General features: G+C 33.6%; 4 protein-coding genes across 4 annotated transcripts; 1 reads left to right on the top strand and 3 right to left on the bottom strand.

Moving 5' to 3' along the window:
* Positions 1-1,125: 1,125 nt before the first annotated feature.
* LOC8259039 lies at positions 1,126-9,165 on the bottom strand. The gene is made up of 6 exons (XM_048372387.1): positions 7,553-9,165; positions 6,511-6,588; positions 6,035-6,061; positions 4,766-4,813; positions 3,590-4,651; positions 1,126-1,389 (listed from the first exon to the last, which is right to left on the bottom strand). Exons 1-6 carry the CDS (start codon positions 8,290-8,292, stop codon positions 1,308-1,310), a joined length of 2,037 nt encoding a protein of 678 aa, XP_048228344.1. The 5' UTR covers positions 8,293-9,165; the 3' UTR covers positions 1,126-1,307.
* A 144-nt stretch (positions 9,166-9,309) lies between these two features.
* LOC8259040 lies at positions 9,310-12,575 on the bottom strand. The gene is made up of 5 exons (XM_002516158.4): positions 12,347-12,575; positions 10,956-11,880; positions 10,657-10,857; positions 10,102-10,297; positions 9,310-9,802 (listed from the first exon to the last, which is right to left on the bottom strand). Exons 2-5 carry the CDS (start codon positions 11,853-11,855, stop codon positions 9,618-9,620), a joined length of 1,482 nt encoding a protein of 493 aa, XP_002516204.1. The 5' UTR covers positions 11,856-11,880; positions 12,347-12,575; the 3' UTR covers positions 9,310-9,617.
* A 1,258-nt stretch (positions 12,576-13,833) lies between these two features.
* On the bottom strand, positions 13,834-17,920 carry LOC8259041 (suppressor of mec-8 and unc-52 protein homolog 2). The gene is made up of 10 exons (XM_002516159.4): positions 17,599-17,920; positions 17,321-17,511; positions 17,129-17,243; positions 16,963-17,011; positions 16,754-16,843; positions 15,952-16,020; positions 15,747-15,870; positions 15,263-15,621; positions 14,701-15,084; positions 13,834-14,361 (listed from the first exon to the last, which is right to left on the bottom strand). The coding sequence occupies exons 1-10, from the start codon at positions 17,643-17,645 to the stop codon at positions 14,086-14,088; spliced, it is 1,704 nt and encodes a 567-aa protein (XP_002516205.1). The 5' UTR covers positions 17,646-17,920; the 3' UTR covers positions 13,834-14,085.
* Positions 17,921-18,594: 674 nt separating this feature from the next.
* Positions 18,595-20,553, top strand: LOC8259042 (GDSL esterase/lipase 5). Its single transcript, XM_002516160.3, has 5 exons — positions 18,595-19,029; positions 19,125-19,243; positions 19,394-19,624; positions 19,746-20,004; positions 20,079-20,553. Exons 1-5 carry the CDS (start codon positions 18,759-18,761, stop codon positions 20,378-20,380), a joined length of 1,182 nt encoding a protein of 393 aa, XP_002516206.1. The 5' UTR covers positions 18,595-18,758; the 3' UTR covers positions 20,381-20,553.
* The last annotated feature ends 3,901 nt before the right edge of the window (positions 20,554-24,454 follow it).

Here is a 24,454-nt window from a genome sequence, read left to right as displayed (position 1 = left end):
CACATGGATTGACATATATACTTAATTTTTAACATATAAATTTTTTTATTTTAATATATATATTATCTTTAAAATATATAATTAAAATTAAAATATAATTTTTAATTTTTAATTAATTTATTGATTAATAAATTATATTCGTAATTAAACACTCATTTTAATGCTAGAAAATAATATATTAATAATAAATTAGTTTTTAATTAGATAATGATTAGTTTTCTAAATAGATAATAATTATTTTAAAAATATCATATATACTAATTATATTTTAATATTATATTAATTAATAAATTAGTTCTTAATTAGATAATAATTTTAATTATAAAAATAATATTCTCAAATATTATATTTACTAATAAATTAATTTTTAACTATAGAATAATTTTTAATTCTAATAGAATAATAATATGAATTATATTGATAATTTATATAATATTAGAATTAATAATTTTATAATCAAAATATAAATAATGGCCGTGCAGCACGCGGATAAACGACTAGTTAAACTTAAATTACAAATAAGATTAATATTTTTGTTAAAATCGTTGATTTATTCGGACTGTTATAAGATTAATATTTTTGTTAATATTTTCATAAGCCAAATATTTACCAAAGATTCTTTAATGAGGCAATGTTTTCAAAGAACTTATCTATAATGCATATCCATAAAAATCAAAGTAAATTTCTTCCTTAAATCAAGCAATTATGCAGTAACTATTATATAATTATAATGAAAAGAATAACATTACGTCAATTCTAATTTTTTAGATTAAGAAATAATGTGACTTCAATTCTGCATGTTCAGATAGTTTTGCTGTCATAGTTCATGACCTCAATTTTGCAGGGACATACTATAAAAACAAGCCTTAATACTGACAGTGATTTAGAATTATAGATACATGGTGTAATTTATGGTAGTAGTTATAATATATTTAAGATATTATGTAAATGGTTAAAATACATAATTATGGTAATAGTTTTAATATATACAATTTTATTAAAACTCTTGAGATAATATTTTGCCACTCGTAAAGATCCTATCTGCACACTCTGGATTAACTCTTCTTGTGTATATATATATATATATATATATAATAAAAACAGGAAAATCAATAAAATTTGCACTGAGGGCCAAAAAGAATTTGAACAATAACTGAAACAATCCTTTGTCGTTCGAACAACTAACGTTGCAGTTAAAATAGCAACCAAAGTATTAGGCCATATGGGGTGATATTTTAACTGTCATCAATAAATTTTGAAGCCCAAACAGAACACAAATACTTGAACTGTATCATGTGATGTGAACATTAGCCCTTGCAGTGGTTACAGTAATGAGATTGAGTATTTATTTTTGTAGTTCCACAGCTGTAGCAGAAATGAGTTCCACACCTGTATTAAATCCAAAAGTTAGAACAAAAATTACACAATATCATGCTTTTATGGACTTCCTCTCTTAACTCCAATCAACTTTAATCAAATGACAATGACCAACAGTTAGCAAAGTTCTTAGCTGACTTATTATACAGAAAATTCATCAAGTCTATTCTCATTAGTTGCATTTGATATGGTCAGATTGGAAGATAATTATTAAAACAACCAGCTAGCAATTTGGGTGTTAAGATTGCAGATGATAGAAGTTTATCTACAGGCTAAAATTAAAATCACATGCAACAACAGTTGTCTCTGCAAGGCAAGTGTTAAAGATATTTAAGTTTTAATGATGAAAAAGGAGAAAAAGGATCAGAACCATACACAAAGAAAGACCACCAACAATTGCAATTCTGCAATTTGAACAGAGATTCTGTAATTTTATTAAAGGACAAATACTTAGTGAGGCCAATAAGAACAAAAAAGTTTGTAACTTTGTTCTAACTATTAGTTAACATGTTTATATATGGTTTGGAAGGAAATATCTACGAAGGATAGTGTTGTTTTGTTACTTGATTAAAGCCTCCATTCTTTCCAAGGATTTATCTGCGTATGTGTTTGTATCTTTCTGTCATGAACAAGACCAATTAACCTTTGCTCAAAGCAGAAAGACTCAATAAGACAAGCGTAGAACAAAATGAAATGCAAATAGATGATGTTCCACCAAGATATATCTTCCTTGCTTTAAAGACTTGCAATTGCATAATATCAAACTTTGACTGCAAAACATTTTGAACCCATGTATAAGCTGATGAGCATGTTTATGATAATGTCATCATGAGGTTTGACTAAAACATTATGTCTCAAGATAGCTTATCCAGATGTTTGCATGAAGCATCTCAACTAAAGATTAAAGGAAACTCGTACATAAAAAAAAAAAAAAAAATTCACTTTCAGTAAACACAGACACAATTGTCTTGCATCAAAGCTGCTCAAAGGCCGGAACTAAGAAAGGACACTAATTATCATAAGGTGATGAGATAGAATTTCTTTTGATCATTCAACCAAATTTTGGTGAAAGATTGGACAGCATTGAGCAATGCTATATCTGTAAGTCTTGGAGAAGAGTGAGATATTAACATTGCACAATTATTGAATTGGGACTAGCATGTTGACTGCCATCTTCACAACTTCATAGTTGTGGAGGAGAATGATAATTTCAAGGTACAGAATTAAGATCTCTCCCTTATTGGAAGTAATGACTCCAATAAGAATGTCAAATTTATGGAGAATTTCTTTTTAACGAGTGGTTGCCAGCATTTCTGATCGACCCAATTTCCTTATCATATCCATCCACGAGAATAAGAAACAAATGTTCTAGATCTAACAAAACTTGGTTCTACTCTAGGCAACATACAGTCAAAAAAAGGAAAAGGTGTCAAGAAAGCCTATCATTCATCAATTCTAAAAGAACATGTTTTGAACTCTTAAATTTAGGAACAACGTAATATTATTGGGCAGGATTCCAGTTTAGTCTAAAGTCTAAATGGGGCACGAGTTTTGTTGGTAAATTAAAAAAAATGAAGCTGAAATTGTAGCTCAAACCATAAGTAAATCCACGAATGAAGTTTAAATCATCATAAATCTCTACCAAAACCAATCACTTCAAATACCGCGACATGTCAGACAGATAAATAAGTAGCTACAATATTGAGTGAACATTCTTCCCGTTTACTAGACATTCTTCCTGTTTACCATTATAAAGTTTCTAGTCAGATGATATCAGCGATACAAGTAGTTAAACAATGCAATTAGATGACCAGTTGACGACTAATAGAAGCAGAGTCATTTAATAGTGGGACTGAAGAGAGCAAGCAGGAAAGCTAAATGTGGCAGAATGCTAAGTGATGGAAGATACGTGAAATTTAAGCTTGGATTAACTATATATGGAATGGAATGGAAGATCTGCAGCTCTAAAAATAATCCACATGTGACAGGTGAACCTAATGATCTATTATTTAAGTAATTACTTTTGATTGGTTGAAAGTTCAGAATAATAAAGTTTTCTATTAACTCTAGTGACCTCTAATTTACCAGGGATTAAGAAAACAATTAAGCATGCTGGTAAAACTATAAAATGAAAAACAACCCGAATAGAGGAGCCCATTTGACCAATTAATTAAAAAAAGAACTACAGACGAAACAGCAAATAAAAATATACCTGCATTTCATGTATCTACAACCCTCCGTCCTCTCCACATAGATCCTACATATTGGGCATCTTCTCCATTTCTTATTCTCTGCCAACTTCATCAACATTATATCTTCCTTCTCTCGTTCATCTTTATGCAAGGTCTGAAACTTGTTGCAATCAATCCCTGAATGCCAAGGGACCTTACAATGTGCACAGAACAATCTCCTACAATGAGGACACTCAGATTCCCTTATAACCTCTCCTCCATCATTAATCAACATTGCTGAGCAATCCTTAAAAGGACAATAAAATTTTTGGGATCCAAGATTCAAAGCTTCACATAAAGCATTACCCCACCTATCAAACACTTCCTGAGGAAGAATTGAACGGCAATACTCAGGCTCTAATAAGCCTCCACAACCTGATACAGGACAATAGATACCGGTTATATTCTCTTGTATCTTTGAAGCTACGTACTTGGCCATGCAGTCCGTGCAGTACGCATGAGTGCAGCCCCGGATTGCAAGTGACTCATCTGCAGTCTTGGATTCAACACAAATCTCGCAAACAAATTGTGGGTGGTCGTTGGGTTCTGAAGAATGTCCCTTTTCAGTCACTGAAAATCCAAAGCGATTCTTCCCCATTTCTTTCTTGGAAGTAGCGGGTAAAGGTGTGAAATCTAGTACTCTAAGATCATCATTCTCATCATCAATGTAACAATAGTTTCGATAGTCTTGAGAAAGATCATTGAAATTGAGTTGCTTGTTATTGTTGGACGCGGAGGTGGACTGGAGAGAAGCCAATATAGCAACATTGAGGTCTCTTTCTTCACTGTATGATTCAACAGATATTTCAGTTGTGTTCTTGTTGCCTTTCTTCGAAATAGGTGTGTAAAAGAACCCATCCAAATCGTCTAGCTCCACAGTTTCAGTCATTTCTGCTGATTTTTCCACTTTCTGTTTCTTTCTTGATATGGGCTTTTCTTGTTTTGGTGTCTTCGGCTTGTGTCGCGAGTCTTTAGAGACTCCAGTCTGTTGGAATTCCATGAAAAGTTTGGAACTTGGAGCTCCCTGTTGGGTATTTGCGGAAATTATTTATGATCATTGACTTAAGGTTAGGTAGTTTTTGAAAATATGAATTCAAAAGTACACGTGCTTGTTTTTACCTGCTTCAATCGTGCCTCTCCGGGATTGACGATTTCACCTTTTAGGTTTTTCCTCTACATTCCAAGGAGTACCAGAAGCAGACCTCCTGTTCAAGTTTCAAGTAGAATCGCATTGAACCTGATATTGTAACACCTAAGCCCATGTCTGGCTCGCCTGCGGAACTTTAGCTGGCAGCGGTGCATGAACTGGGTCCCATTTGCATGCAGGAACCACCTATGTCTCTCGGTTCATGGTGTAAAATCTGGTCTTAGTTAAGATTGTCCTCGTTCATCAAATCGAACGAAGCCAGATGAGCTTTAAAATATTATTGCTTTTGATTTGTTCAATAAAAATTTGATTTGATTTGATGAAACTCAAAAAGATTTTGTTTTTCAGATTAATTATGCATTAGCCTCCTATGGTAAATAATTATTTATCCTTTCTTTTTCTCATATTTTCACTGTGTTTGGCTTTTAATAGCTTATTAGTTTGTAATTACTTAAGTAATTTCATCCTTAAAAAACTAATTAATCAAAAAAATCCCTTTTTTTCTTTTAACAAAAATTGCTAAATTAATCTATTACACGTGACTGACTATAATTTACATTTCAAAGAAAAACTTTTCCTCTAATAAGTTAATATGATTTGACATCACCTCTCAAAAATAAAATACCATTTTTACATACTAAACATATAATTTAAATTTCAAAAATATTCCAAGTGTATTAATATGAATTTATAAATAAAATTTTAAAAGATTTAGACATACCTCATTAATCTATTTCAGCATCTTTATCACTATAGTAAATAAGGCTTACTTACTTTAATGTTTTTGTTCTTTTTCATCCTGGACTAAGATTGTAGAGCTTCGTGGGTAAGTAACGACTTTTGACTCTTTTATTTTGCCTTTTTCTAAGATAAAAAGCAGATCATATTATAAAGTGTCACCTTTGGGATGATTTAAAGTATTCATAGGAAAGGGTGGAGCAGCTAATTGGGTGCAAACAATACCAAATGATTGTTGGAGATTGAACTCAAACGGAGATAATGCAAGTTTAACACAACTTCACAATGGACTGCGGCTGCAGTAGCTTTCTAACTAGCAAAGTACCAAGAATTACTTCTTCTTTTTCTGTTTTGTTTTTTCATTTTTAAAGTTAATTGGACCCGAATTGAGGCTCCGCGTTGAAGAAGTACGAGGGCAATCCTCCGGTGGGTTCAAAATGGCTTGGGAAAGTGGAAATTGGCCTGTCGTGTAGTGGGTACAGGGTATTGTTCAAGGAGGTAAAAATGCTTAACTACTAGATATTCCAGGATAGTTACGCACATGCTCTGAGGCAAAACTTGCTGCAACCTGCAGAAGAATGCAAGGGATGAATCAGGGCATGTCTTATTGTTACTTGTGCTCTGACTTAATTGTGGTCTGACTGAGGCTTGAACTCTGTAGCTTTTGGTTGATCTAAGAACTTTTGTCTTGCTTTAGTTGCTTCTTTCCTTTTTTCACTTAAAACGAAGGCAAACCAAACTGCCCCCCTTTGAACTAGCTAGTAAGAATAAGTGGCTGTTTCTTGCCTCTATCTCGGTGCAGCTGCCTCTGACTCAGATATAAAGCTTTACTAAATTTTTCGTGCAGCAGTATATGCCTCAACTAGGGTATAAGCAGATAAATTGGCCTTCAGCATCAACAAACAGGAAACAATTATCTAATATATAATATTTATCACCATTTACATCAAATTGAAGTAGTAAACCATAAGCAGTTTGTGTTTACAATTACTAAATCGTAAAATTTATGTGCACCTTCAATGCTTACACTTGGGGCAGAAATGTGAACTAGTGCTTGAGCAAGCACCGCATCTATAACAGAAAGCATATCCACACCTGTGATCACACACGAAAAAAAAAAAAAAAAGAGAAGAGAAAAGACCGAATTAACAAACAGAACTTGAGCACAAATCCTGAGACTTCTTCTGCCTCTGCCCTGTCTACAAGCTATAAAGGCTTCCAGGTCAGAAACTTGAATTTCATTCAGAACTCAGTTATGCACAGAAGGAACAACAGAGACATCGTATATACACAAAACAGTCGCAGGAAACTTGACTTAAAGGCAGAAAAGAACCATGTCAGGCAAAATCTACATAGAATCAATTAATAATTCAACCAACAAAATTAGAACTCAGACAGGCACCTATTATTATAGTTTAGTCACATAATAGTAAAACGGATACAGAAAAAGATAATGAGTAATAATTAAATCCCCGTACGTGAGGATTATGGACTTGATGAGTAAAGCTTCAAATGTGATTAACAAGAAAAGCTTTAGCCTTTAGCTGATTTCACACCAAAAAAGAAAGCAAGGGTAGAAAATTCTGATTTATATATCTTATATCTGCTTAAATATAACATACACGCCTATATTACCATATACATATTTGTTGTCAACAACGTACAATCTAGAATGCAAAATCAGAGGAAACTATATTCCAAATCAAGCTTATTATGGCAATGGTGCGAGAGATTAACAGACATATGAAACTTGAGAAGAAGGCTGTGTTTTCCAAACAACTTATCTTACAACTTCGGGATTATTTGTTTTTGCTGATAAAGAGTACCAAAAGTTCTTTTTTCCATGTCACAAGAATTCAAGAAACGCAACATATCATACAGCAAAAACCTGAAATGCAAACCAGCTGACTCTTATGGCCAAGATCAGCAAAAGCAATTGATAAACCGTAACAAAAGTAGACAGCAGCAGCTTCTTTAATTAATTTAGTAGTAATAACAGGAAATGTATATACCCTTTTGAGAGAAAAAGAAAATAACAAATTTAGAGAAGCAAACAGACCTGCACTTCATGTAGAAGCAACCAACAGATTTTTCAACATAATACTTGCACTTGGGACACCTTCTCCAGTTTTTCCTTTTTGCAAGATCTACCAACATACTATCATCACCTTTCTTCTTCAATTTCTGAAACTTTTTACAACTAAGCTCGGAATGCCAAGGAACCTTACACTTGACACAAAATGATCTTTTGCAGAAAGGGCATTCTGACTTTTCAATCTCCATTCCTGTATCATCGATCAACAAGCCAGAGCAATCCTTAAAAGGACAATAAAATTTTTGGGAGCCATCAATCAGAGACTCGCATAAAGCAATACCCCATCTATCAAACACATCTTGTGGAAGGATTTGGCGGCAGTATTCAGGCTCTAACATTCCTTCACAGTCTGATCCAGGACAAGATATGGAAATAAGATTATCATCAAGCTTGGAAGTTACATATCTAACAGTGCAATCAATGCAGTAGAAGTGTGTGCAACCCTTGAGATTAAATGAGTCGTTTAAGGCCTTCTCCTCAACACAGATATCACAAATGAAAGTTGGCGAATTGTTTTCTTGATGTTCTTCATCAGAATCAGTGTGATCTGACTTAGGTGTTAAGAATACATCATCATAATCATCATTATTGTTGTGGACAAAAATCTCATTGGGAATCACAACCTTTGACTTAACAATAACATCTTTTGGTTTCTTGTGGTTCTTCAAGTATTTGCGCAACAGGGTACAGACCTTGTTTCCCATCTTTTCCTTGCTATCCTTCCTTTGGGGCGAGGCTAAAATAATTAATAAGGAGCTAAAAGAACACTCTTTTTAAGACTGACCCTACTCTTGTCTTATGATTCCCATGTGTCTTGTCTGTTTGTATTGCGTGGAAGGGAGAGAGCTAAGCAAACTGACTGTCATAGTAAGAGGAGGAAGAAATAGTAAACTCTAAAACCTAACAAGCAGAAGTCCTTGGCCTTGGCTTGGCAGTTAGGAAGCTTGATTTCCTGCTATAGAAGATTCTCATTTTTTTTTTTTTTGCACCGTTTGAATTTTCAAGTCAGTATAGCTCTTTTTGTATCTATCCACTTGCTCTCAGAAAAATGAAAAATTCCATATTGATATACGGGTCTAATCTTGGCCGTCAAATAATAATAATGCAACTTGGCATACATCTAAGGGAAGAAGAATAATGGACCTTGTCAAATGCTTAGGTGGTAGCCACTGCAAAGGAATCGTTAACTTTGGAAAGCTTTAGGATATAAAAGCTCTTTGCCCAGAAATAGGGGAAAAAGAAAAGAGCAGAGTGCTATTTACTTTGATAACAGGCCAATAGGTGCTACTAATTAACGAAACGCATATTGCTTTTTATGAATAAAAAATAAGGGCAGTTGCTTAATAGAAAAAGGTATACCTTTAGCCACAATCAGAAAGTTTCGGAACCTATTCTTTTAGAGAGGTTATTCCTTTGCTTAGGGAGATTTTATAGATAAACCTAAAATGACAGAGTTCACTTGATAGTATTTCAGAGTCATATTTACTATGAAAACAAGTTAAAATCCTAACCAGAGCAATAATTGAGGAACTTTTACATCCATCCGTTTGCAAGCAGTAAGCACAAGATTGGCACTCTGGGTTGTTAATTAATAATTGCACCCACCATAATCAACAGTCAGAGGCAATCATGGACGGTCACCTAAAAATTTTCCCACACAAAGGCAGGTTGATCAGAATCAGCAGCAATGACAAGTAATAATAATAGGCAATTCTCCAAGATTGGTACAAATATTTATAATTGTATTGACAACTGCATATTTACATCAGGATTATCTGGTTGATTGGATCGAATGAACATTAATCAAATGGAATCAAAGCTTATAACAAACAGACATATAAGCTGACTTGTCTCTGCATGAAACCATCTTCATTTTCTGCAGACATACCAATGAGACTTGGTGCCACTATACAAATTTCAGGAGCAAGTACACTTCCCGACAGATACATGACACATGCCAAGAGAGTTTTAGGTTGAATGGAGACTTCTTATCCAACAGGGACTTGCCACCTGTAAACAGGTCCAGCAACTAACCCCACAGACTAGAGTAGAGGCCATCAAGGGCAGTATACAAGGGCTGGGCAGCTTTTGGTCTTTCCACAGTGCCAAGCAGAATGTCATTTGTAGTCAGATAAGGATCCCCATAGAACTTTAGATTGACATCCAGCCTCGTTGTAACTATATTCCCTTCAAGTGATACTCCAACAAATGCCCCTGTTACAATGCAAAACTAAATGCTTGATAATCCCAATTCCCGAACAAATCACCAAAGACGAGTTTTAAGCAAAACAAAGAAGAAAAGTGAAACATAAACCTATATAACACTGAAATTACTTTCTGACTCAAGACTGAAGAAACTCTAATCAACCCTGGCCTTACACAAAGATGAGTTTTCTAACTCTTAAGGAATTTTATCCGTAGGTTATAATTATCATTCAGAAGGTTTATTAAATGGGAAGTCTATGCACAGTAATTAAAGGTCAGAACACAAAGACTTAATGACAAGATAGTACCTTTGCTACAACTGTAAGTGTAGCACATGCCAGAACCTCTATCCCCAGCCCGGAGATCTGCTTCCAGCACCCTTCCGACAGGGCCTGCTGCAGCACTACAACCAGCACCAAGAGAAAAATGCATCCGACTACAAAATGTCTTCACAGCTTTCATATCATGGAGGACAACTATAAAGTCCATGAGCTCACCCCCAATCTGGAGAACAAAGCAGGAATTATAATATTCATCAACCACAATAGCACATAGTTTAACCAGATGCAAATATGTTTATGAAAATTGAAAAGTATAACACTCTTATATCATTCAGAATCTCTGTTTGTTAGAAGGAAGAGACTGAAGCTATTGATTCTAACATAGAATAACTATGAATTAATATAATAATAAGAAGAAACAAAGATAAAACTGTCTTTCAGTTTCCTTGACATGTACATATCGTGGACTGTCTTTTTTGTGTCAATCAGCAGAGACAATAACTTGCTGAAGAAAGCAGAAAAGAACAGAGTAGTAACAATTATAAGTTCAGGATTGAAGAATTTGATGCATTGAAGTATCACCTGTGCACCCCATCCTAAACCAACTGACCATATGGCAGATGGGGCAGACCATGATCCATCTGACCTTCGTGCTACAACTAAACCAGTGCCAACTTTGTAAGAAACCAATGCACCAGCTTTGGCAACAGTTAATATTGCCAGACCTTTGGCACCTTTCAGAACTGCTAGAGGTATAGACTTCTCAGGATTCAATCTAGCAACCTATTCATTTCAGATGAGAGGTAAACAAATATTTCAATATATCGTGACTAACCACACAAATAATACATAAAGAGAATCATGATGAGAAAAAATTGCACCTGACAGTAGCTCCTTAACGTATTGGATGCTTTGTATATCTCGTGTTCCATGGACAAACCAACTGGAAGATTCAACCATCCTCTTGTGCATGTCCAATCCATCACATCATGCTTTGCTACTTGTACAGCATTGCTAATGGTATTGATTAGAACTGCTTGTAAAGGATCGAGTCTATCATAGCAGGTATCACATACCCTCTGTGGATTCCTCTCCCTAAATTTAACAGGTAGCAAGCACCTCCCTTTAGTGCATCCTCTACAAAAAACCCCACCGCAAAATCGACAATGATGCCTTCCACGGGTAAGTGCTGTGAAGGGAGAAGTGCACTGCATACAAACTGTTGTAGAACTATCCGGTAACCACTCTGGTGGTTCAGCTTCCAATACCTCTTTGTATGCGTTATAATTAATCCCAACTGTATCTAATAGAGGAGGAGCACTTGGAATATAAACAGAGGAATGCAAATAAGTGTCCCCATTCTTTTCAGACCCAAGAAAGGAAACATTCGAAATAGGAAGTTGTTGATTCATAGAAACACTTGGGACTTTGTTTTTCCCAGTCAAAATCGCAACTATCCCACTCAAGACATTCTTCAAATTAACCTCTGGGTGCCTACTATTACTACTTTGAATTGCAGTGCAAGTATCCTCACTAGAATCATATCCATCATCAAGGTAGTCTTCGGACTCAAACGGATACTGGAAAGAATAATCTTCTTTCACAGCTTTCGTCGACTTTGACCCTAACTGATGATTAGTTGCAGTCACAGTCGCATCTTTAGTGGCAGGCCATACAGGATTGCTATTACTATAGCCATCATCAACATAAGGGTAAATAGTTTTCTCCTTTTCTTGCTTGGGAAGGGAAGTGAATGTAACTTTTCCTTCAAAAGTTCCCATTTTTCTTCTATGACACCATAAGTAGCTAACCACAAGAAAAATAACTAAAATGTTATAACTGCAATTACTAGCAGTTAAACCAAAAAGCCAAAAATAAGAAATCAACAACAAAAGTTAACCCTTAGCAGCAGAAAAAAATACAATCAAAGGATTAAACTAAGGAAACCAAATCAATGTTAATATGAAAATTTCAATGAGCAAATTATGATCGCAGAAACAATATCAACACGTGGACAACAGAAGTCTCTGAAATTAACTATAAGATTAAGAGAAAAACTTATTCAAAAAGGTTCATATTCTAGCAAATAATTGAGATTAGTCAAGGCCGCTAGTTGGAAGATTATATATAAAGAATATATTGAAACAAACCACGCCAAAAAAAAATACAGATAAAATTAGGGCTTTTTTATTTTTTGACAAGGATAATACAAGGACTGAAAGGAGCACGGCGTGAATTGAGATTAATAAAAAAAAAAAAAAAATCAGGTTACCTAGATTTTGAGGTGTGATATGAGCTGAAAAGTTAGGGTTATAATTCGATAACGACGATGACCAGCACCACACACCAAAACGCCTAAGACGAAAACGAAGAAGATGATGATTGATGACCCAAAGCTGTTGTAATATGTTTTATTTTGGATTTTTTTTTTTCTTCTCTTAAAAGGAAAAGCTGTTATTGTTATATGCTTCACGTCACGGCAATTGTCGATTCATATTTCTTATTTTGTGTTGGGCTCACGGCTCCGTATGTTTCCATAAAATAACTTATTTATAAAATAATATTTTCTTAGTAAAATCAAAAAATCTTTCAGAATATAACTCACAGTTTACTTATGTACGAAATAAATTCTTTTCTTAAAATTACACTTGGAAGAGTAATTCGCAAATTGTAAGAAAATTATGAAAAGACTATAAAAAATTAAAATTGGGTTGACTACCACCACCAATAATAATATATAATTACTGAAAATTATTTAAGGGGCTCGGTTTTGTTTATGAAAAAATAGAGAAAAATATTTTATAATTCATTATTTGAATTTTCAACATGTGATTTTTTTTAGATAAAAAAGACGTAGTTATAATTTACAATAAAAAATACATTTCACCATTAAAAAATTTTTGATTTATAAAAAAATTAGTTATATTTTTCTCGATCATCATTATCATGTTATTTATATTTGAAAATATGAATTTAAAATTTAACAACTCCTAATTTCAATATTTAACTATTCAATCGTGATTTAAAAAGCTTAACAGCTTCTAATTTCAATATTCAACTATTAATTTGTAATTTTAAAAGTCATTAATTCGATAATATTAATTTAAAGGTCAAACAATGATGTTTTGAACTGCTAAACTCTAAATCTATTTTATCAAACACAAAAAATATAATAATAGTGCATAATCAAACTTTATAAATTAAAATTTTTTAATGATAAAATATATTTTATTATTATGATTTGTAACAACGTACTTTTTTATCTTAAAAAATTATATTTTTTAAGTTATCAAATGATTAATTTTTATAGTAAAAGGGCCAGGTAATAATTCATATGCTAATGGAGTATTATTTATACACCATTTTTTATTATAGGTTTGTATTAAGTTTAACACTAATTTTCCTTCTGAAAAAAAAAATTGTTATTATAATTTTGCAAATTTAATTTTGTTATTTTATTCTTCCTATATAAAGAAACTAGTGTTAATAAAAGAATAAATAGTATATAAATTGATAAATAAATGCTAAATGGAGAAATCCGAAAGAAGCAACAGTCTTGTCTTCACCAATGATATTTGCAGAACTTTAGCTGTATAGAAGAAATGAAAAATTACAAAAACTTGAAACTCTTACAGAACATTTTCACAACGAGGCAGCAGCGGAATTACTAGACTACGCATGATACGAATTCAAAAGTTTCTTATTTTACGGTTAAAGAAGCATGAATCTAAAGCCTGATATTCTGTGCAGTCTATCCTGTTGGAGAAAGACATTGCTGGAGATAAATATCATTTAATAATAAGCACGACAAATACGTTTCCCTCATTATCACATTGCTGCCACATTCATTTTATACAAGCCAGCAGATGGTGATGAACCCCTCGCAAGGAAGCTGGTGAAAACTAAACTCCATTTCAATTTTGTGCATCAGAATTGACTGCATTGTCAAAAAATGACACAGAAGTAGTTTCTGCAAAAAGAAAAACACAGCACAATATAATCTTACAAACTTCATATCCGTGGCTTCTTAGCATGCTGTACATCATCATCGTCAAAATGGTCACCATCACCACTGTCCTTCTCCATTTTCTTTCTTGCTAGTATTTTATTAATCTTGTGCAGCTCATTATTCAGCTTCTGGTCCTTATTTTGTTTCCTTGTCTTCCTACCATCTTGCATCTTCACACCAAACTGGTATGCGGCCTTTGGCATTGCTTCCTTCTGCTCATTGTACTTTGCCCATTCCTCTTCTGTCTCAAAGTCCCATCTATGAAGACGACCTTTTGCCTGTTACAGATTGTTTCAACATAATTAGCACACATCAATAGACTTCTTTGAATTAACATCAATAAATCAACAGACAAATCACTGTTAAAGCCATTTATACTAAAGTCCCACCCCATTCAGGTTTACTGAGATAATTTTCACTCAAATTACACACAGCCACAACTTTTGTAAAATCCCTAGATGAAACTTTCTGATACAAGGTTAACAGTATATCATCCTTGTAACAAATTTCCAACTCCAAGTCTTCATTTTCTTAGGAGCCATGAGAGAGAGAGCATGATCCTGCTGTGTCTGGCAAAAAAGTTTAGTTACTTTTTTCTTCTAAAATATATCACTTACCCGTCCACCCATGTCCATCTTTGATAAGTCATCTTCATCGTCACTGTCCACAACCTCACGATTATACTCTTGATATCCGGGGTAACATTCAGAGTAACTCTCAGAGATAAAGTTCGGATCCTTTTCTCTGGCATCTTTCTCCCTCAATTGTTGAAGCCTCTGATCATCTCTCTTGAATACCGACCCTAAACCTCGATCCTTTTCTTCTTGAGTCATGAAGCGCGGATCCTGTAGAACATTTGAAGCTGCTTGCATATCATATGCCTGCATGGTTTGCTGGAGATACTGTTCGGAATATGCCAATTGCTCAGTGTATTGATAATCCTGCCACTCTCCCTGGTACCCACTGGCCAAAGCTTGAGCTTGTATTGCATCGTATCCATTCTGAACAAAAAGACAATAGAATAATGTTTTAGAATAAGTCAGAAGAAAACTATAATAAGAAGCACTAGAAAGCAAGAAAATTGAAAATTTAGAAGATTAATTTCGAACATTTCATAACTTAATTTTTGTCATAAGTACTGCCTCCAATTCTAAACAAGGCTTCTTAAAAGTATCTTACCAGGTCTTGCCATTCCTGGGACGGCCCAGAAGGCGGGACTGGGCCATAAACAGGTTCACTGAAATAAGAAACTCTTTCCTTGTTTCGAGGAGACTCTTCCATGTCCTCTGAAACAGGGCTTTGGCTCATATCTTTTCCAGGAACATCATAGTCAACGCCATCTCCCACAAATATGTCATTCTCTTCTCCTCTGGCAACTATTGGACCTTGCTTCTCATGAGAATCAGGCTGACTTTTCTTGGGAGGAGGTGGTGGTGGAGGCAGAATCTCTCTTTCAGTTTTATTGTTCGAGATCCCACCATTAGGTTTTGAATGCTTATCTTCCTCATTGTGCTCATGTCCAATAACCGAAATTTTCCCTGCAAGATAAAGAAAAAAGAGGAAAATAACAATCACCAATTGATGATAAAGAAGAAAACGGAAAATAACAATCATCAGTTGACGAATGAATGAGATAAGTAAGTTAACCAAACACCGTAAATACCTTTTGCATCTTTCTCCTTCTTCTTCTTCTTCAGAACCTTCCCAGAAGATCCAAGGCGAAGATATGACATAATTTTAGCAATTCGATCCAGCACAGAACCATCAACATTCACAGTAACCATTTCCTACAAAACATAAATAAACTCAGATTTTCTTTCTGCCATTTAGTCAACTAGATGATGGCACAAGATGGACAAAGTACAAACCTCTGGAACTGGACAATCAGCTTTACTTCGGTGCAACGTGGTAGGGATATCATGGGTGTATCCGCCCTCCTACAATGCAAACAAAATGGACAAAAATATGAAGAGGAAGACAGATCAGGACTAATTGTATGTTCAATAATAAGCGAAAGATCAAATGCGCATAGGAAATACTTTTATCTAACCAGTCCAAACAGTTAATCCATATATTGAATACATGGCATCATAATTGCTAGCAGTTACTTAACTCCATTTTAGTAAAATCTCAAATCAATGTCCTTCCTAATTTTTAGAAGAAAATAGAATGACCAAAACACAGTAGCACCTTAATCTTTACCTAAAATTGGATGAGATGCTACAAAAAAATAATAAATAAATAATGCCACCATAACGTGTCCCATAAAAATGCCCTACTCGAGTCCCTAAGCAAGTACGAGACCTATATGGCCCCATAAGTCAAGGTAAATCTATTTATATATAGCTACAATTTCAACTCTGAATTTTTGGCCATTTGAGGTCTATGATATTAAGGGGTTTTTTCTGGCAAAATTAACTCTAAGTAACATCCTCAAAGAGCATAAAATCCATCTTTTATCATCGACATTGTGCCATCAACTTTCCATCAGTGCAACCAAATAGCAGACATAATCTTTCTTCTTCTTTTCTAATAGAAATAACTAAAGGTGAACCCATATTAAAAAAATAAAAACGAATAAATCCTGAACGTCAATAAAAGTAATCAAGTGGAACAGCAAGAATACAGTTAATAACCAATAAAATCACAGGAAAGCATGCTATTTCTTACCATGTTGAAAATAAATGACATTCTACCGGGAAGAAACATCTCATTTGTCTTCATAATAGCTTGGGGCTTCACGATGGATTGGTACACCGACTGAGATAGAACAATAAAATACACTCAACAAAGAGCAAGATGAAAAGTTCTAATAAGTAAACTAATAAGAGAATGTAAAAAATATCGTAGCTCCACATATTCATAAAAGGTTGGCAAACCTTTGCAGTTGCAGTACGGAATGATAATTGCTGGTCTTCCTTAGACTTTCTATAAACAAATAACAAGCATATGTTAATTCGAAACAAAACACAGTTGTCAAGCTTATTAAATTACCTAGACTTGCCAAAGAAACTGTAACTAAGCTTATCAAGCAAATTAAATTACCTAGACTTGCCGTCAGCATCATCTCCAGCATCTGGCTTTTTATCAATTTCACTTCTAACTTTATTAAGCAAAGCATAATCAAGCCCTTTCACCAAATGTGTATGCTCCACATCACCTGAACATAATCTCTCTACTTAGCACTTAAAATTAAAAAATAAAAACAAAACAAAAAATTATAAAGACAAAACCAACCTCCAAGGTACTTGCTCTTCTCAATGGAAATTTTATGTGCATCAGCTGACCGGGTATCAACGGCGCCTGGAGGAGCAACCGCGTGAAAAGACCCTAACTCGGTAGGCTCATAATCAGGATTTTGATCTTCTCTTCGCTCTTTTGCACGGTCTCTATATTTTGGCGTCTCTGGTTCCTCCGCCTTCTCTTCTCTGTAGAATTTTACATAGTTAAAGAAATTGAGAAAAATTGAAATCCATAAATTGCCAGCTGATTGGTGAGAACTTGGTTTAACTTACTTGCGACGAGCGATTTTCTCCTTGTAATTTCGTTTTAACGATGTCATTGATGCAGCTCTGTCAGGAGTTGATGCGTGATGATAACTAGGGTTTGTCAATTAGATTTGAAAGGCCTGAACTGTCAGCATTTGGGAATTTCTTCAGTTAGGGTTTTGATTGAGAAAAAAGATGGGATTATAGAGGGAAGTCTCGTCACCGCGCCACGTACGATGGTCTGACGAGACGCACCGTTTTAAGGATCTGAGGATTTCATGATATGATAGTTGGCCAAAGGTGAATTATTATAACATTTGAGCCTGCGGCAAGTGGCACAAGCTTTTGTTATTAGAAGTTAGAATCTCAGCTTTTATATATACTCATCTACTTAAGCACTGTTTATTGCTATTATTTTAACTGTAAATATATTCAATCCATAAAATATAAACTTTTTTTATAGATAGTAAAATTTAAATTGAATATCTTATTTAAAATATTATATAAAGCTTTATAAATATGTAATTAAATACATATAATAATAATAATAATAACTCGGCAAGAAAATATAAATAAATATATTATATAAGATGATGAAACTTGTTAATTCACGAATTAATTTATAAAAATTAATATTAAAAATATAATTAATATACTAATTTTAAAATTGAAAGTTATTGTTAATCTATTAGTTAAATATAAGTTATATGCTATATTTTGGAATTAAAATCAGTTGTAACACTCTAATTTTTATTTTTTGAAAATGAATTGTTTTTCATTTAATAAAGATATATTTTCTATTTATTACATCATATAAGGAGAATGTGTAAGTGAAAATATTTTCCGCCGAGCAAACGAGCCTTACAGTTATTTCATGCAACTTTTCAAAATAAGGAACGTATTTAATATACAGTCGTAATTATTTACCAAAAGTGATCTTATTGTTATATGCATCGATCAGCCCACCAAAACATTGAAGATCACGACACAAATCTTCCATCAGACAAAATCCAAAGTAGTCCATTTATTTAAGAATATATCCTCAAGTAAGAAATTTCATTCATTGGAAGAACCGCCTACACAAGTGCAGGTGCTGAAATCAAATACTGATATATATATATGTGTATAAGGATATATGCAAGATCAAGAATTAACATTTTCTGATCTGCAATATTTTGCACATCGTAATGGCTGGGCTTAATTCCTGCATAGGTTACTCCGTGATCTTTGTAATACTTGCGTCTTCAATTGGTTTGAAGCTGGAGGTGTCTGCTGCTAAGACCAGTAGTATTGCTGCCTTGTTCATCTTCGGTGACTCCTCTGTGGACGCTGGCAACAATAATTATATTAACACTATTCCTGAGAACCGTGCAGATATGAAGCCTTATGGCCAGAATGGCATCTTTCAAGCACCCACGGGACGCTTCTCTGATGGCCGTATCATAGTAGATTATATTGGTATATATCTGTATACAGCATATGGTCCATATACTTAATTTTTGTCTTGTCATTTTTATCATGTTTTAATGATTTATATGAGGATTATAATCCAGCTCAATTTGCCAAGTTGCCACTAATCCCTCCGTTCTTACAACCCTCTGCTGATTACATATACGGTGCCAACTTTGCCTCTGGTGGTGGCGGCGTTCTTCCCGAGACGAATCAAGGAATGGTACGTTAAGGACTTTGTGCATAGTTTTTAAATTACAAATTCTCTAAGTTTTAATTTTTCTTATCTACATATGCATAAGAGATAAAATTGGATTTATACAAGTACTGATGGATGTGTACTGATACTATTGCTAATTGTTATTATTTGTAGGTAATAGATCTTCCAACCCAGCTAAAATATTTCGAAGAAGTGGAGAAATCTTTAACGGAAAAACTGGGAGAGACACGAGCCAAAGAAATCATAGAAGAAGCAGTTTATTTCATAAGCATAGGAAGCAATGATTATATGGGTGGTTATTTGGGTAATCCCAAAATGCAAGAAAACTATATTCCTGAGGTGTACGTTGGGATGGTCATTGGAAATTTGACAAACGCAATCCAGGTAATTATCCTTAGTTGTTTTGGTTTTCCTCAATTAATTGCACTTAACTCGTCTGGATCAGTTCAGAGAGTCTTGGAGAGCTCACTGGTATTAGCCTTTTGTTTTGTCCTTCATCATTCAGGCCTTATATCAGAAGGGAGCAAGGAAATTTGCATTTTTAAGCTTGTGTCCTTTAGGTTGTCTTCCAACTCTGAGAGCATTGAACCCCAAAGCCAGTGAAGGTGGATGCTTTGAGGCAGCTTCTTCTCTAGCATTGGCTCATAATAATGGTTTAAAAGCTGTACTCATAAGCCTTGAACATCTATTGAAAGGGTTCAAATATTGCAACTCTAATTTCTATAACTGGCTCAATGACAGGATAAATAATCCCACCAAATATGGTACGTAAATAAACATTTGATAGACTATAGGAAGGATTTGAATCAACATATATAAAGAGAAACTGACTTTTCAGGTTTCAAGGACGGAGTGAATGCTTGTTGTGGAACCGGACCTTATGGGGGTATCTTTACATGCGGAGGCAACAAGAAAGTTGCCAAATTCGAGTTATGCGAAAATGCCAATGAGTATGTTTGGTGGGATTCTTTCCATCCAACAGAGAGAATCCATGCAGAATTCGCAAAAACTCTATGGAATGGACCTCCATTCTACGTTGGAGCTTACAATTTAGAAGACCTCTTCTTCAACAGGAAACTCACCATTGCTGACACAGTCGATGCCCCTGATGCTGAAAGTTCATTTTCAATAGTAGGTTAAGAAGAAGGGTACTGTCATTTCCATCAGTGCGGGGCTTTAACTTCAGTGCAGATGTGGCTTGGAGTCTCTCTGCATGCATAAGTTTGGATATCAGAACTTGCCTATAATTCTGGTATACATATTTCCATACTCTTATATGCCATTTATCTCTAATAATATATATATTTATATTATATGGTGCTCAGTGGGATCTAGGTAATTTCATGACTAATTATCATTAATGTTAAATGGTAAAATTCTTGTTCTGTCAAATGTCTTAACAAATCAAGTTTTGAAGGAAGATTGAATCAGGCTTGTGAAAGATTGGAACTTGGGCTATTCATTCATGACCCAGTTAATAGGCATTAGGCAGCTGAGGATCATAACAGTTAGAAGTTGTGATCCTTCTAGGTTTCCAGCACAAATAGAGAGGTGCACAACAACCACTCTGGACTGATGAAATGTTCGGCTCCACAAATTTATCAAATAAAAGAATAAACAAAACTGAGGGAATATTCTTGCAATGACCACACCACATGTATATATGATAAATGGAAAACTGTTATATACAATAATAATATATTCTAAGAATCACCAAGTGATCGATTGTTTGCCTATTTATTTTGTTTATTTCAACAGCTAATAGATATATTATAGAAGGATTCCATGTTCCAGATGGCATATGCTGTAGTAGACCTGTTCATGGGCCTGGGTACCTGCCTGGCCCGCCCAGGCCCGCATTCTTCGGGCCGGGCTTGGACAATAATTTTTTTGTACAAGTCCGGCCCGGCCCGAATTTATAAAAAGCTCGAATTTTTAGGGCCGGGCTTGGGATTTCCATAAAAATTTAAATTTGGCCCGGCCCGGCTCGATGTTTAGTTTAATTAGAAAAAAAAAATGTCATACCTAGCATTTGAACTTGTAACCTTCGACTTATAATTAAGTGCTACTTATCACTTAGCTACCTATTATTTTTATTTATAATTTTATTGTTATTAATAATATTTTTAAATAAAACTAAACTCAAGCCCGACCCAAACCCGCACAGCCCGACCCGTATTTACAGGTTTAACAATTGGTCGGGTCGGGCCGGGCCGGGCTTTTTTAAAAAAATTCGGGCTCAGACTTGGGCTGAGAGATATTAAAAAATTCTCGGGCTTGGGTGGGCTCGAGCTTGTTCAAAATAAAATCAAGCCCGGTCAGGCCCGGCCCATGAACAGGTCTAATAACAAGTAGTCCCAAGGCGGCAAAAGACTCGTTCCTTCGAGGAAATTAAGATTATCACATGGATTGAGGAAAGGCTCAGCCAAAAAATAAAATAAGTTATAGTAATAATTTATATATTATAGTATAATATCCTTTTGAAGGTTTGATACAAAAGAAATTGTCCATTATTTTTTACCGATAGATGAATAGGTTGGATGGTAAGTATTCTCTTTTTCATTGTGACATGCATATTATTCTCATTAGTGTTGTATAAAGAAGTAAGTCATAAAAATTTACATTGCAGTTTGACTAATTTAACAATGAAATTCTATAAATAAATAAATAATTGAATTTTACTTTTATATTATTGAATGTCATAAACTATATTGCTAATTCAATATCAAACTATTAAGTATATATATATATATATATATATATATATATATACAGTTTATAAGGTTTTTGGTAATGAGATCAAAACCATACTAAAAAGTTTGTTAGAATCATTCGGTTCAAAAAAATCAAATACTTAATAAATATTTTTAGTCAATTTCTTTTGTACGTGCCATTTGAGCACATTTTAATTATGACTCAAAATGAAATACAGCCAGTTTATATAATGGGATTCATCTATGTGAGTGGTAATTTGTATGAATTGAAAATATTACCTTGCAAATGAGTCTCACTCGTATGTTAATATCACATTTTAGGCTACTAATTCACCAACTCTTTCTTTTTTGGAAAACAACAAAAGAAAACCTTTTTACATTCATGTTAAGTTAGATGTTATTTTATCATTTTCCATTATCTATTGTATTGCTCAAGCCATAGGTAGATTTCTCAAGACACCCTGTGTAAGTACACTGAATGTAAGTGAAGATGACAAATTGTTGACTGAAAGGTCTAAGTTGAAATCTCAATTAGAATTCATTTTGGAAAACAGATAAATATAAAAATATGTAGTTTTGTTCTTATCAAGCCATCCATTCTCATTTTGCTATACGTAGTTGTGGTCCATTTATTATCAATGACATATTAATTCAAGATTGTATCGGTTTAAATTTTAGGTCGAATTTAAAATTATTATTTTTAAAAATATAATATTCAAAACTAGTCTCACTAATTTAGAGTCGGATATAACTATTCTAAATAGTAAAGTATTATTTTTAAATTTTTAATACAACCATATTTCTAAAATCTGACTTTAATTAAGATGTGGTGTACACTTAATTGAGTATAAGCCACTATTTTATTTCAAAAAGATATAATTTTTAGTTGGGTATTATCCATGTGTAACCAATTAATTAGCAGAGTACATTCATTTATTTTGTTACAGGTTTTCCCTGAAAAAGCATGGCTTTATCATATACTTGTCATGGGCCACAATCGTTCACATGATCAGAACTTTTACAAAGTTCACATGCTACGTACAAAAAAATCTTCCAATCCAGAGAAATGGACCGCAGAGTGGCATTACAAAAGTTAATGTGAACCAAGAATGTATTCATATCATAATGACAAAAACTAATGCGGAATCCAGAAATAGGGAATACAAAATTGAAATCACATTAAATAGTATGTACAAACAGCCCCATAATTTCTTCTCATTTTTCTTTTAAAACGATTCGAAATCACATTAATTATTAGACCCCTCACGGACAACTAGATTATATATTTTATAACTTGTTAAACGGTCAGCTAACTCTTAACAAGTTAACCTGTCACTTTGTTACAACAAGCACCTGTATAATAATACCCTTTTCAAATTAACATCTTCCTATTTCCATCCTAAAATCAATTATTTATCTTTAAAATTTTGTAAATTGTTCACTGAACAGTCTGAAAAACACAGCCCATATTAAAATAAAAGTCAGTCCAGCTTTATCTGAATAAAGCTATCTAAATCATAAATTAAAAAAAAATAAGAAGATATAAATAACAGGTAAAAGAAATGAATGGTACAGTAAATAGCATATGTTAAATGTTGATCCGACAAGTGTTGAAATTCGGGTGAAATAATAATAATAATAATAAATACAGCAGAGAGCACCCCATTGGTTACTAATACTAGCTGGACAAACCCTACCTACACAAATATAATAACTTGAGACTGCCATAATGGCTTGCATATACAAATACTAATACTGATAGTTTGTTTGAAAAATAAACCAACTTTGCTGCGAGGAACAATGTAAATGCGACATCCTAATAAAGAACACAGAGACTTTGAAGTTTGAAATTTTTTACAGGCGATGATGGTCAGCATCGTGGGTGCAACCAACTGTTTAAACAAAAAAAAACATGTTTATTTTATTTGATTTTGGTGACTCCACATTGCATTCGCCTTCCAAAGGTATAAAAATAACATTAACATTAAAAATATTGTATGACGCAATGGTCCACCCCATTCAAAGTCAAATCCTACTGTACTCATCCACCCATTTACCTAAATTAATTTTTATTCTTTTAGTGTAACGTGCCCTTTCCCCAGTTCCCCCCCACGTTGTCAAATTATCGAAGTTTTACTCTTACCTAAAATAAATTAATTGATTTTGAGTTTCACTTATCATCACAATCTTAATATATAAGAGTGACTAATACCTTTTAATTAATTAATAATTATTAATTTTATTTTATTATAATTATATGTGATTAATTTAATTTTTCAATTCTAATAGAATTATTTAGTGATTGATTTCTTAAATATAAAAATATTAGTTAGTGATTAATCTAAACCAATCTTAATCCGTTTATAATTTTATATACATTCCTAATTCTATAAGAAATTGATAGATTACTCTCACTATATATATGTATCTATAATAAAATTCATATATCTCAATGCAAATTTTTATAAAATTTGAAGACAATAAATCAAAAGATAAAAAG

This window comes from Ricinus communis, chromosome 3, assembly GCF_019578655.1.
Source record: "Ricinus communis isolate WT05 ecotype wild-type chromosome 3, ASM1957865v1, whole genome shotgun sequence".
Lineage (NCBI taxonomy): Eukaryota > Viridiplantae > Streptophyta > Magnoliopsida > Malpighiales > Euphorbiaceae > Ricinus > Ricinus communis.
Note: the sequence above shows the minus strand (reverse complement) of the source record. Positions and strands in the feature narration are given on the sequence as shown.

Coding starts and splice junctions, on each gene's coding strand:
- LOC8259040 (XM_002516158.4), bottom strand. CDS start 11,855: ATGGGAACTTTTGAAGGAAAAGTTACATTCACTTCCCTTCCCAAGCAA. Junction 10,298..10,656: donor GTTTAGGATGGGGTGCACAG/GTGATACTTCAA, acceptor TTTGTTCTCCAG/ATTGGGGGTGAGCTCATGGA. Junction 9,803..10,101: donor CACTTACAGTTGTAGCAAAG/GTACTATCTTGT, acceptor GCATTGTAACAG/GGGCATTTGTTGGAGTATCA.
- LOC8259042 (XM_002516160.3), top strand. CDS start 18,759: ATGGCTGGGCTTAATTCCTGCATAGGTTACTCCGTGATCTTTGTAATA. Junction 19,244..19,393: donor CCGAGACGAATCAAGGAATG/GTACGTTAAGGA, acceptor TATTATTTGTAG/GTAATAGATCTTCCAACCCA. Junction 20,005..20,078: donor AAATAATCCCACCAAATATG/GTACGTAAATAA, acceptor CTGACTTTTCAG/GTTTCAAGGACGGAGTGAAT.
- LOC8259041 (XM_002516159.4), bottom strand. CDS start 17,645: ATGACATCGTTAAAACGAAATTACAAGGAGAAAATCGCTCGTCGCAA. Junction 17,012..17,128: donor GATGCTGACGGCAAGTCTAG/GTAATTTAATTT, acceptor ATTTGTTTATAG/AAAGTCTAAGGAAGACCAGC. Junction 15,085..15,262: donor CCCAGGAATGGCAAGACCTG/GTAAGATACTTT, acceptor CTTTTTGTTCAG/AATGGATACGATGCAATACA.
- LOC8259039 (XM_048372387.1), bottom strand. CDS start 8,292: ATGGGAAACAAGGTCTGTACCCTGTTGCGCAAATACTTGAAGAACCAC. Junction 6,062..6,510: donor TGCCCCAAGTGTAAGCATTG/AAGGTGCACATA, acceptor ATTCTTCTGCAG/GTTGCAGCAAGTTTTGCCTC. Junction 4,652..4,765: donor GTAGAGGAAAAACCTAAAAG/GTGAAATCGTCA, acceptor ATCATAAATAAT/TTCCGCAAATACCCAACAGG.